Genomic DNA, 11,847 nt, shown 5'->3' on the forward strand with positions numbered 1-11,847 from the left:
AATGACTCTGACACAGGTTTGGAACAAACTTACATTCTGACTTTATTCCTTCAATGTCTGCTCCTTTCCAAGTCCCAAGCACGAGTGACCCCTTCCTCCCCAGGGTCCCCTCCCGCGACACCTTCCACTGACCTACTTCCATGCGCCAAATCGGCCCACGCGGCCAAACTGGCCAGTGGAAAGTTCCTGTGTCGAGGGATCGCCTGGGGGAGATGAGGTCACGGGACGGCTCCCCATGTGTCCCCCAAACTGGGTCACCACACTCCCCCCCACCTAAGGCCCCGACGGGGGGTTCGAACCCAGAAAGTCCATGAGTTCCTGGTCGAACGCAGCGGTCGACTTCGGGGCCTGGTCGCTGGGGGGCACCGGGTTGGGGGTGACGCCAGCGGTGGGAAGGTCCTCGGCGGTGGCTCTGCCGCACGGCGGTGACCCGGCCTCCAGCAGGAGCTCCGGCCGAAACTCCCGAAGGATCCGCAGGGCGGCGGCGACAGCGTCCTCGGCGGAGGGCGCAGGTGGAGCGTCCGGGACCGCCGGTGTTCGGGCGGCCACTGCGGTCCGGTGACGGTCACCCAGCTCGTGGGTTGTGCGGTGGATCACCAACCCACCGCAGGTCCCGCAGAGACGAGCCGTCTCCTCCTCCGTGTAGACGGCCGGGGGCTCCGAGGGGTGCCGGTCGGACAGGAGATGGCCCCGGAAGGTGGCTGCCACGGTCTCCGAAGCACCGCCACGGAGGGGACGCGGCTGGTCGCGCCACCTCCTCGATGACACGAAGCACACTGGCTCCTCCCCGACCTGCACGGTCCAGGTGGCTACGGAATGGTGACTGGGAGTCGCCCGCGGGGTGGGTCCGGCCGAGGGCGCAGTCCTCGAGCCTCTTCTCGGGAGACGGGTGCTCCTCGTTGCCGAACGGTCTCTGACGACCGCGTTCGGAGTTGCATGCCTGGGGTTGGGGGTCCTGAAAAGACAGAGCGTGCGGAGACACGGAAATGTTATCGCGCGCGCAAATTGTACGCGCGAGAACGCTGACCTACAGCCCGTGTTCCGCCGCGGGTAGGGCATGCCGCCCTACCACGTTGCCTTGGGCTAAAGCCGCCCTGGTCACCCTGCAGCTGATTAGGTGGGCGGATAGACTCGTCCCCCTCGTCCGCCGCGTGGTCGCGTTCATGATAGCGTTTTAAGTCGCCAACGTGAACGGGCCCTGTCTCCTCCGCCGTGTTCACACGACGGAGTCGGTACGACAAGCGAGATAATCGGGAAATCACCCGAAAAGGTCCCTCCCAGCGCTGCGCCAGTGACGCTGCGAAACCTATAGCAGCGTTGCTCAGCGGGTGTGTGCGCTTCAAGACCAAATCCCCTACTTCGTATGACAGAGGACGGTGCCCCTTATCGTACTGACGCGCTTGTTCCGAGCGGGCGGCGTCCAAGCTCTCTCTTGCGGAATTCACCGCATCCGAGAGCCGACTACGCAGCTCGCTCGCGTACCTTGACAGATTCCGAGCAATCGGCTCCGTGCACTGTCTCAGTCCGTTCTCCAATGGGAAAGTAACCTCCTTCCCAAAGTTAAGGTATGCCGGGGAAAACCCCGTTGACCTGTTTACTGTCGTCCTGGTTGCAAATCCCAACTCAGTAAGACGCACATCCCAATCCTTGTGCCTGTCGGTTAGAGCTACCAACATATGCTTAAGGTTGCGATTCACTCTTTCAGTAATGTTCGCCTGGGGATGATACGGCGTCGTTCTCTTGTGCTGAATACCAAGTGCAGCACAAGAGTCGACAAAGACTCGGCCAGTGAAATAACTGGCGTTGTCAGTGATCAACTGTGCCGGAAAACCGAACCGGGAGAAAGTCTCCATCAGCCGGTCCCATATCCGCTCCGACACCAGCTTCCTAAGCGGGAATAACTCCACCCACTTGGAAAAGTGGTCAGTAACCACCAACAGGTACTGATTCCCCCGTGGACTTCTGGGAAATGGACCCATTACGTCACACGCTACTATGTGCCAGGGGTAGCTACTGACTACTGGCTGCATGAACCCTGGGGGTTTACCACCCCTTGGTTTTGCTTTCTGGCACACGGGGCAGCTCCGGGTAAAGCGCATAACATCCTGCCTCATCCCCGGCCAGGTCGCGACGCGGCATAACTTATGAAAAGTCTTGCTGCCACTGCCGTGACCCGCAAGGGCTGAGTCATGGAAATAACGCATAAACACCCTTCGCAATTTCCTGGGAACTACGACCTTGAAGGGGGAAACACTCTCGTCCTCCTCGTCTAACCCGGGCACATATCGCAGCAAAAGCCCGTCCTCACTCAAGAGATATGAGTCGAGGCACCCGTCGTCATCCCTGCCAGCGTTACCGGTGTCAGCTGCGCTATTATCCGCCAGCTTTTCCGACACCCGCTGACATAAACCGTCCGACTTCTGTGCCTCTAAGAGCTCTTCCCTGCTCACGATCGTGCCACAAGACAAGGAGTTACCTGCCCGATTCAAACCAATCGCGGCCACGAGATCCCCCTCCTCGGTCTGCCGTTCCACGCCTTCCGGGAGATTAGCGTAATCGCACGCGCACCCAATCTCCCCTCCTCTCTCTTCCGCTGGGAGAGAGGACCTCCCGCGTCTAGCGGCTCTAACCAGGTCCAAGTCACCCACACAACCGGTCGATGACCTGCCCTGACACTGAGGTTCCTGCTGTAATTCACAGCTGTAACCCAGTGGCGCACGGGACAAAGCGTCTGCCACTTTGTTCGCGTTTCCTTTCAGGTATTCTACATGGTAGGAATAGCCCTGAAGTGCTAACGCCCAGCGTGCTAATCTGCCTGACGGTTTCTTCAACCGCTGCAGCCAAGAGAGTGCTTGGTGGTCGGTCTGAATGGTAAAAGTTGTCCCATCCAAATACATGTCGAACTTTTTCAAGCCAAACATTACCGCCAAGCACTCCTTCTCCGTAACGGAATAGTTCATCTCCGCCGGCGACAGTGTGCGACTAGCGAACCCGACCGGGCATAGACCACCGTCGTGTTCCTGTAGCAACACTGCACCAAGCCCGTAATCGCTTGCATCAGTTTGCATAACGAACGGCTTGTTAAGATCTGGCAACCACAATTTAGCTGTATCCGCTATAGCTTGTGATAAGGAGCGAAACGCCTCCTCCTGCCTAGGCCCCCAAGCCCACTGGGAATTCTTCCGCAGTAGCTCGTACAGTGGTTTTGCTAAGGACGCGCAATGCGGGATGAACTGGCGATAGAAGCCAACCATTCCTAGGAACCTCTGAAGGCTCTTGACGTCATGCGGACGAGGATACTCGAGTATGGCCCTCAATTTATCCTCATTCGGACTTAGCGTACCAAGATCAACTACAAAACCAAGGAGATCCACCTTGGGGGATGCAAGCTGAACTTTGCCGGGATTAATGGTCAACCCCGCGTCCCTCATCCGACTTAGCACATTGCCCAAGTGAACGAGATGCTCATCGAACGACTTAGAAAATACCACTACGTCGTCCATGTAAGCCATGGCATAATTGAACTTCGCGTCATCCAGCACGACGTCCATTAGCCTCTGGAAACTAGCGGGCGAGTTGGACAATCCAAAAGGGAGTCTCGTAAATTCAAACAAGCCTCTGTGACACGTGAATGCCGTCTTTTGGATATCCTCCTCCCCTACAGGAATCTGCAGAAAGCCCCTGCTACAGTCCAAAATCGTGAACACGCTGGCATTCCCCAACGCGTACATGATCGACTCGATGGACGGAAAAGGATAAGCATCTCTGACCGTCACGGCGTTTAACTGGCGATAATCCACACACAGCCTTGCCGTCCCATCTTTTTTAGGTGCCAGCACCACCGGGAAAGCCCAGGGGCTCTGCGACCGCCTAACCGCGCCTGTCGCAATCATCTCATCCAGCGCCGCGTCAAGGAGATCCCTCTTACGCGCGCTGAGGGGCCTGGGGTTACACCGCCAGGGCCTCGCAGTACCAGTATCAATCCGATGTTCTAGAACATCGGTTGTTCCTGGGTGCTCCGTAAACATTTCGGAAAAGGGTAGTAAAGCGTCCAAAAGCCTGGCGCGCTCAACTCCTCTGCCCCCGAAAGACGCTACCACCCGCTCGATATCCTGTGGTATTCTCCCCACAGTTTGCACAAGCTTAGTTTCTGACGAGTGGGTATCCACACGACTGGTTAAACGGCCAGTCGGTGAAGGAGAGGCGAAAGGAATCAGTGGGCTTAGCGGTCCCCCACACCGATATCCGTTTGCCTTTAAATCGAGAATCAATCCCTCTCGGACAATGAAATCTCGTCCCAAAATAACTGGGATTGACAGCCCTGACAGGTAAATGAACCGTTGTCTGCACCGTCCCCCGTTAAAGCGCATTGTAAGTCTCACTGCGCCTGTAGCACTGGACATTCCCGATGCTAACCGCAATGGGATATCAACCTTCCTGACGCGGACATTTCGTTCACGACAGTGCGCGTACACGGCGTCTCCGATTAGCGAGAGCGTGGCACCGGTATCCACCAGGCCAATGTACTCTTTCCCAGCTATTGTTACGCCTATGTACGGACCGAACACAGGAGCAGACTCCTGAACTCTACAAGCTATTGGGGCGAAAACTGATCCATCCTCGGCAAAAGACTGCGGCGAGGTATGAAACACACGCCCCGAGCTCTCTCTGACTGCCGACGACGGATTAGGGCTAACCCCAACTGCCGCCGCCGGCGTTACTAGTTTCCCTGCGCCGACCGGAAATTTCCCCGACGCACAGGACAGTCACGCTTGTAATGCCCTGGTTGATTACAGCCATAGCATCTGGGCTGCGCCCGCCCGCGGTCCGCCTGTGGCATTCTGCTACTGGGGTCCCTCTCTACCTGGTTCTGCCTATCCTGAACCCTCCGAGCAGTGGATGTTCCACTCCTCGGACCGCCGCGTGAGTTTTCGCCAAACCCCGCACGGCGCCTCTGTTCAAAGGAGAAAGGATCCAGGGAGCGCGGCGGGACGATGACGTCCGACCGGCTTCCCGCGTCCGCGACCAAGGACGTCGCTTCCCTTCCCCGTGGAACGGAGTCCTTCACACCCGCCCAAGCGCAACCCGGCTCAACTGATAGTTCCGGGCGCGGTGGAGGTTGGTACCGCAATTCAGACAATAAATCAGCCTGAATCACACGAGCCTCTCGAGCAAGCGCATCAAGATTCTCGAAATTTCGCCCCCGTAGATACGGACGGAAGCTAGGATGGCTCTGCCGTGTAACACGCGAAACCTTATCCTGATCTGTGGCCGTCGGGTCGGCCCTATCGTAGAGCTCTTGAATTGCGCGCACAAATTCAATGAGACTCTCGTCGGCGTGCTGTGTGCGAAAAGCTAACTCTTCGCGCACACGCATTGCGTAGTCGGGTGGCAAAAATTCCTCCCTAAAACGCTGCCGGAAGTCCGCCATCGAGGTGAAAGGCTTCTGCAGCCTTCGCCATCGAGCGGCGTCCCCCACTAGAGCTACTGGCAAGACCTGCCCTAGCACTACCTCGTCGGACGCTCTAGATGCAACCTGATAGGTCTCCATCTCCAATAGGAAGTCAGCTACCGACTTTCTATCAGAGTATCCCGAGTACGTCGGAATTGTCATACTCGGGTGGAGCCGTGGGGGAAAAGTAGAATGCGGGCTAGTCTGCGCCGCATTCAACTGCTGGGTCAATGAAGCGACAATATTTGTCACTTGCAGCAATAAGCTAGCGGTATCAACCGCTTGTGGAGTGGGGAGAGGTGGAAGCACACCTGCCCCCGTGTTGGTTCCGGCATCGCCGTTGCCGCCACGTGCTCCTGCCTCGCCGGGGTTAATAGTGTCCCCGTTTGTTGCTGACCCGGACTGATTTTCCATGGATCGCGTATGCACTACCATGCCACGAGGCGCCTAACACCCGTGTTCCCCCAAAATCCTAACAGGGCCCCAAAATGTAGAGCGCTCAGAACCACTCTCAATTGACGACAAAGGAACGTAGGCCTACGTTGGGCGCCAGATGTGGGATTTGCTCCTGCAAGTAGCCTTCCCCACCGGGTTGTGGTCTAAATAACCGGTACGTTCCCTATCGCCAACCAAGAATGACTCTGACACAGGTTTGGAACAAACTTACATTCTGACTTTATTCCTTCAATGTCTGCTCCTTTCCAAGTCCCAAGCACGAGTGACCCCTTCCTCCCCAGGGTCCCCTCCCGCGACACCTTCCACTGACCTACTTCCATGCGCCAAATCGGCCCACGCGGCCAAACTGGCCAGTGGAAAGTTCCTGTGTCGAGGGATCGCCTGGGGGAGATGAGGTCACGGGACGGCTCCCCATGTGTCCCCCAAACTGGGTCACCACAAGTGCGGTCTCGATTTCGTCACGGACAATACGGCGTATGAATGCCTCAAAATCGTCAGTGGAGCTGTGCACCGAAGCCACAGTAGGCACCATATTAGGGAGACGCCGCACCTGTGGTGTGATTATGCGATTCCGGCGGAGTTCCTCAAACTTGCGTGTTTCAGACACCAGCCGACATACAGACGTGACACCTCGGAGGGTGACGAAGTTGAACACACCCTCAGCAATGCCTTTGAGGAGATGGCCGAGTTTTTCGTCTTCCGGCATCACTGGATTTATAATGCGGCATAGCTTGAGGATGTTTTCGATATAGTCGGTGCATGCTCATTAGATAGCTGCGCCCGAGACGACAGAATATCTTCGGCTTCCTTTTTCTGATGATAATTGTTTCCGAACATCGCAGTAAGTTGAGTCTTGAATTCGTCCCACGAGCGTATGCTGTCTTCGTGATTCTCGAACCATATTTTCGCCGTTTCAGATAAGTAAAAAATGACATTCGCCAAACGGAACGAATCGTCCCAGGCGTTGACATCGCTTACACGTTTATAGTCGTTGAGCCAAGATGTTGGGTCCTCTCCTCGTTTTCCGGAAAAGGTTGAAGCCTCACGGTCACGTCTGGGATAGCATCGAAAGAAGGGGACAGGTGTAGTGGCAGTAGATATCGGATTGTTGGGGACGGAATTCGGGACAGCGTGGTCGTGGTCGTTGTCACCAGCCATTGGGGACTCCGGTTGAAGGCCACGAAGCCGGCGGCTGAAGCGCAGGGAAGCCGTGTACGACCTTGAAAGTATCAAATGGAGGGGAAATCGATGCGCACCTCCACCAATTTAAAGGTGTAGCAAAACTGGCCAAGTGTCAGTACGAGCACACATCACGCGCCAGTCATCGTTGTCGTTCGCACACGTCAGAATATTTTGTGTTCTCCTCTGACAGAAAATGCTGCTTGTGTATCATAGCTGACAATCATTTTATGCTTGCCAAAAGATCGTTCCCCATCTACAGAGTTTATAGGAATCGACAAATACTTGATCCCAATAGATGCTAAATTCGAAGCAAGCTCCCTCATTCTACTCCAAAACGCAATGCACAACTTCAGAAAATCCCAGGGAGCTTAGCGCCGATTTGAGCAATGGGAACTTGTGGAGGAGAACAAGATCTCCAAACCGTTTCGGTTCGTCACTTTCGGCCGACTGTCCACAAGGAGTCAAGGCCAGCGAAAACGAAATGTGAAGGACAGTTCTTCCTTCCTCATTCCAGTAATCTCCAAGGATGCAACGCATGCACAAGGAGGAATGGGATTTTCTGAGCTCGTCTGTTATGTCAAAGGCTTGAGGAGGGGGGCTGATGTGCTTAATAATATAATCCCCTTCAAACATGGCATTGAAGACCTTGTGGGAAGCAACTTACTGGCCCTCAGCTGCCATCAGAAGACTTGCAACCCTTTTGCCGAATACCATGGAAAACCGGGGGCCTTACGAGTGGCCCTTCACGACCACCTACAAATTACACAATTTGTACACAAAAAACCTGGGTATGCCGTGAATAAGCATTTCCCAATGTTAAGCTCAAACATATTGGTCCATTTCTGATTTAATCATTAGATTCTATGGCAAAAATTAGCATTCAGGTAAAAGTATTTATTCTGCACAGTGCTTTTAGCAGAACAAGGTTGTTGGGTTTCTCACAAATTTTGAGTTGGCAGGATTCAGTTTAACTTTGGGGAGTCATAGCCCAACTATAACTACAGCCGTATTCATAGCCCAAAGTACTCATGATAATATTTGTAATCCAGTTTGTAGAGCGGAGCCATTTCACCGCCTGACGTGAAAGACTCTGCTAGACTGAACAACGGACTAAATATAGCACGCTGAACACATCACAAATGTTGAAAGTTTCATAAATTTCCATGGTCAAAGTTGTTAGGCATCCTAAACAAGGATCTGACTTCTGCACTTCTTCATGAAATTGCAGAAAACTTTCCATATCGGTGAACGGCCCAGGGAAAACCATTTCGTCTTCTCGTGTACCTTTCGAAGTTTTCAGCCATGAAACGATCCAGTCAAGCTCAATAGAGTGCTCCAGTTGGCGAAGGACCATGATGTTAATCGTACGAAGGATCTTCTTCTCGAATTCTACAAAAAGAGTGGTAAACTTACAAATGTTGTTACAAAACAGGAACAAAGCATTATGGCACATGCATTGTTTGGTGACATTTCGACACGCAATTTGTTCAGGCTGGGCGCGGAGAAAATTTCTACTGGTTTGTCTCATCGTGCCATTTCGACAAAGGTATCTACATACTTAGCCCTGTCACACTTCCTATTTATCTATGCTTTGTATACAGTCAGTCACTTATTGGTACATAACACAAGAATTCTACAGACAAAACTTGTTGCCAACATTAAGCTCCTCGTTGGGGCAAAATATATTTTCATGGGTGAACCAAGTCAAACAAAATGTATCAACCAAAGTGCATGAAGTATTTAAGGAATTATATGGTGCCTTGTGACTTTGCAAACTCCGTACATGCGCACACACACACAAAAATGGGGGCACCACATAAATGCAATCAAGACAGAGAGAACATGAGTTATGAGCTACCAAGTGTCGTCAAGCTCTCAATGCATACTTTTGCTTTCTACTACTCTTCACTGCGCACTTCACTGCAACAAAAAATTGCCAAACGCCACAACCCTTCCTGCTTCTCGTACTTGGGAGAAGCCTCACATCCAGTACCAGCAACTTTTAGCACCACAGACGCAGCAGCGGCACTCCAAGTTTCAAGCATGTTCAGTGGCATTTTAGTGTGCTGCTGTGCTAAAGGAAGGTTCCGATATACTAACCTGACCCGCATCCCATCCGAAAATCTGGACTGGTCCCAGAATGGTTCCAGTTGAATCTGGACTGGTTCCAGTTGGATGGTTTGGTGGTCCCGGAATGGTTCAAGTTGAATTTGGATGGTCCCAGCCGTATTTCCAAGTGGGGTGGCTGGTTCCACTTTGGTGACACCAGTGTACCGCTCTGGTCTCAGATGGTTCCAGAAGTTCCAGCTGGAGCCTCGCAGGTACCATTTCGTTCCCAGAATGGTCGCTGAGACTCCAAGTTGGGCAGCTTCCCAGCTACCCCCTTTCGGATTTCATCTTGTCCGCACTTGCCTTGTTTTGTTTGATCTATTATTCTGATCTATTTTAGCACAGGCATGATCTCTTTTTATTGCTGTTTATCTAGGTGCGCGCGTCTGCGAATGCTGTATCCCTGTAACTCGAATTCGCGCACATCTCATCTGAGGTGAACATCATAACATATTAAGTACCAGAGAAATGTAAAAAAATACATGTCAACAACAACAAAAATTAAGCTAAATACTAGAAGAAAGACAACAACAAAAAAAGAAAATGTAATTGCAGAGGCTGATGCAATGTGAAGACGCCACGGCAATTCAAACTTCAAACGGCGAGAGCCGAGAGGGAGAGGAGAGGGCGAGAGTGGCAGTGGCAGGTGGCAGTTGGAACTTGGACGCGTCGCAGCAAGTTGGTTTTGTCTTCAGTAGAAGTCGCAAGGATGGTGTATCTCCTGTGCAGTATTTACGTGTGTTTCAGTGAGCTTTGTAAGACAATGCGATGACAATAGTTCCTGTGCAACACATTGTCGATTTCCAGGAAGAGTTTTGACGCCAAGAAAACGTAAACGGCGTAGGGGCAAGAACGCACTGTGAAACGCCAATCGGACTGCACGTCGCGAATGTTTGCAGGTATGAGTGATGACCGTGATCTTTTGATTACTATTAATTAGATGTTTCATTTTAGAAACTTCGGAGGAACTTGAAGAGAAACTGGATAAGAAGATTCCGAACGTACGGTGATGAGGAATGGGGTGTATGTCGCGACCTGCATGGAAAACAGGAGTGTCGTGTCATCTTCTCTAAGAAAATACAACATGTGAGGTGGCCAACGAACGAAAGCTCCCTGTGGTCCGTGAGTGCATCGCACAGTCAGGCATATGCTTTGTCTAGACACAGTGAATGATCAGACTTATACTACGTGGTATGTACATGTAGAGATGTATTGAGTATTTCTTTCTGCTCAGTGTATGCTTTTAGCAGAATAAACGGTAATTACTTGAGCAATATGTTCATTTCTACGCATTATTTTCGGTCATGCATTCAGTGGTCCCAGCTGCTAAGTGGCCGGATCCCGGACCACTTAGCAGAGGGGACTACTGGATCAATTCCACTGCTTCCATTTTCAACTGGTCCCAGTCAGTAAGTGACTGGGTCCAATAAACCGCTGTCCAATAAACCACTTTGAAGTGGTCACACTCCAGATTTTTGCCTGGGATGCAGATTTCTTTGCAGAAACACGGACAGCTGTGTGAGAAGGTCTACGGCCCGAACGGTTCAGGAACCAATGATGTACAGGAACCCGCAAACGTTTACAAAATGGAAGCCACACCAATGTAGTCACACAACACGTGCAAGCTGTGTCATGCCGATGCTGACAAAAACTGGCGCTGAAACCTTGCTAAGCGAACACTTCACTCATGGCGTAGCAGTCACGTCACACAGACATCAACATTTCTTGGACCAAACGCTGCTGCACATTTAACATTTCAAAAACATAAGGAATTAAGTAGGGTACACACCGTCGATGATCTGCGCTCCTGTTGCTGATTCAATGTGCTCGAGCCTCAGAGATGTCTCATCTTCACCACCTACGTAAACAATGCTGCAGCTTTCATAAATGCAATGCAAACAAACTCAGGGAAAAGAAGTGCTGACGTCAGGAATCGAACCTGGGTCTTCTGATCTCCGGTCAGATATGCTAACTACTACACCACACCAGCACGCCGTTTCCCTTGAGCCATTGAGTGCCTCATATACGGAGGGGGGGGGACAACCAACCACGCTATTCCCCCCATTCTCTCTAACATCTTTCTCACTCACTCTCTCATTCAGACACGAGGTAGGGCGATTTGTAAAGGACGTAAACAACGAGATTCCGATTCCTGGCGTCAGCACCTCTTTTCCCCGAGTTGTTTGCATTCGTTAATTTTTGGGCGTCTGAGGCTTACTTGTCTGTTAGTCCCCAATTGTTGGTCTGCCTCGGCCAAATCACGTTGTTTACGTCCTCTACAAATCGCCCTGCCTCGTGTCTGAATGAGAGAATGAGTGAGAAAGATGTAAGAGAGAATGGGGGGAATAGCGTGGTTGGTTGTCCGTCCCCCCCGTATTTGAGGCACTCAATGGCTCAAGGGAAACGGCGTGCTAGTGTGGTGTAGCGGTTAGCATATCTGACCGGAGATCAGAAGACCCAGGTTCGATTCCTAGCGTCAGCACCTCTTTTCCCTGAGTTGTTTGCATTCGTTAATTTCTGGGCGTTTGAGGCTTACTTGTCTGTTCGTCCCTAATTGTTGGTGTGCCTCGGCCAAATCTCGTTGTTTACAGCTTTCACAACATGTTTTTTTTAATACAACTGCCACACTCTGGTAAGTGCTCTTAGCA

General features: G+C 52.1%; 2 protein-coding genes across 2 annotated transcripts; both read right to left on the reverse strand.

Annotated features, from left to right (window-relative positions):
• Positions 1–273: 273 nt before the first annotated feature.
• Positions 274–4,028, reverse strand: LOC135384285 (uncharacterized). The gene is made up of 2 exons (XM_064613495.1): positions 1,078–4,028; positions 274–955 (listed from the first exon to the last, which is right to left on the reverse strand). Exons 1-2 carry the CDS (start codon positions 4,026–4,028, stop codon positions 274–276), a joined length of 3,633 nt encoding a protein of 1,210 aa, XP_064469565.1.
• Positions 4,029–4,720: 692 nt separating this feature from the next.
• On the reverse strand, positions 4,721–5,866 carry LOC135384290 (uncharacterized). The gene has a single exon (XM_064613499.1). The coding sequence runs from the start codon at positions 5,864–5,866 to the stop codon at positions 4,721–4,723; it is 1,146 nt and encodes a 381-aa protein (XP_064469569.1).
• Positions 5,867–11,847: the final 5,981 nt, after the last annotated feature.

Source organism: Ornithodoros turicata, chromosome 1, assembly GCF_037126465.1.
Source record: "Ornithodoros turicata isolate Travis chromosome 1, ASM3712646v1, whole genome shotgun sequence".
NCBI lineage: Eukaryota > Metazoa > Arthropoda > Arachnida > Ixodida > Argasidae > Ornithodoros > Ornithodoros turicata.

Coding starts and splice junctions, on each gene's coding strand:
- LOC135384285 (XM_064613495.1), bottom strand. CDS start 4,028: ATGTTTACGGAGCACCCAGGAACAACCGATGTTCTAGAACATCGGATT. Junction 956..1,077: donor CAGGGCGGCTTTAGCCCAAG/GCAACGTGGTAG, acceptor CTGTCTTTTCAG/GACCCCCAACCCCAGGCATG.
- LOC135384290 (XM_064613499.1), bottom strand. CDS start 5,866: ATGGAAAATCAGTCCGGGTCAGCAACAAACGGGGACACTATTAACCCC.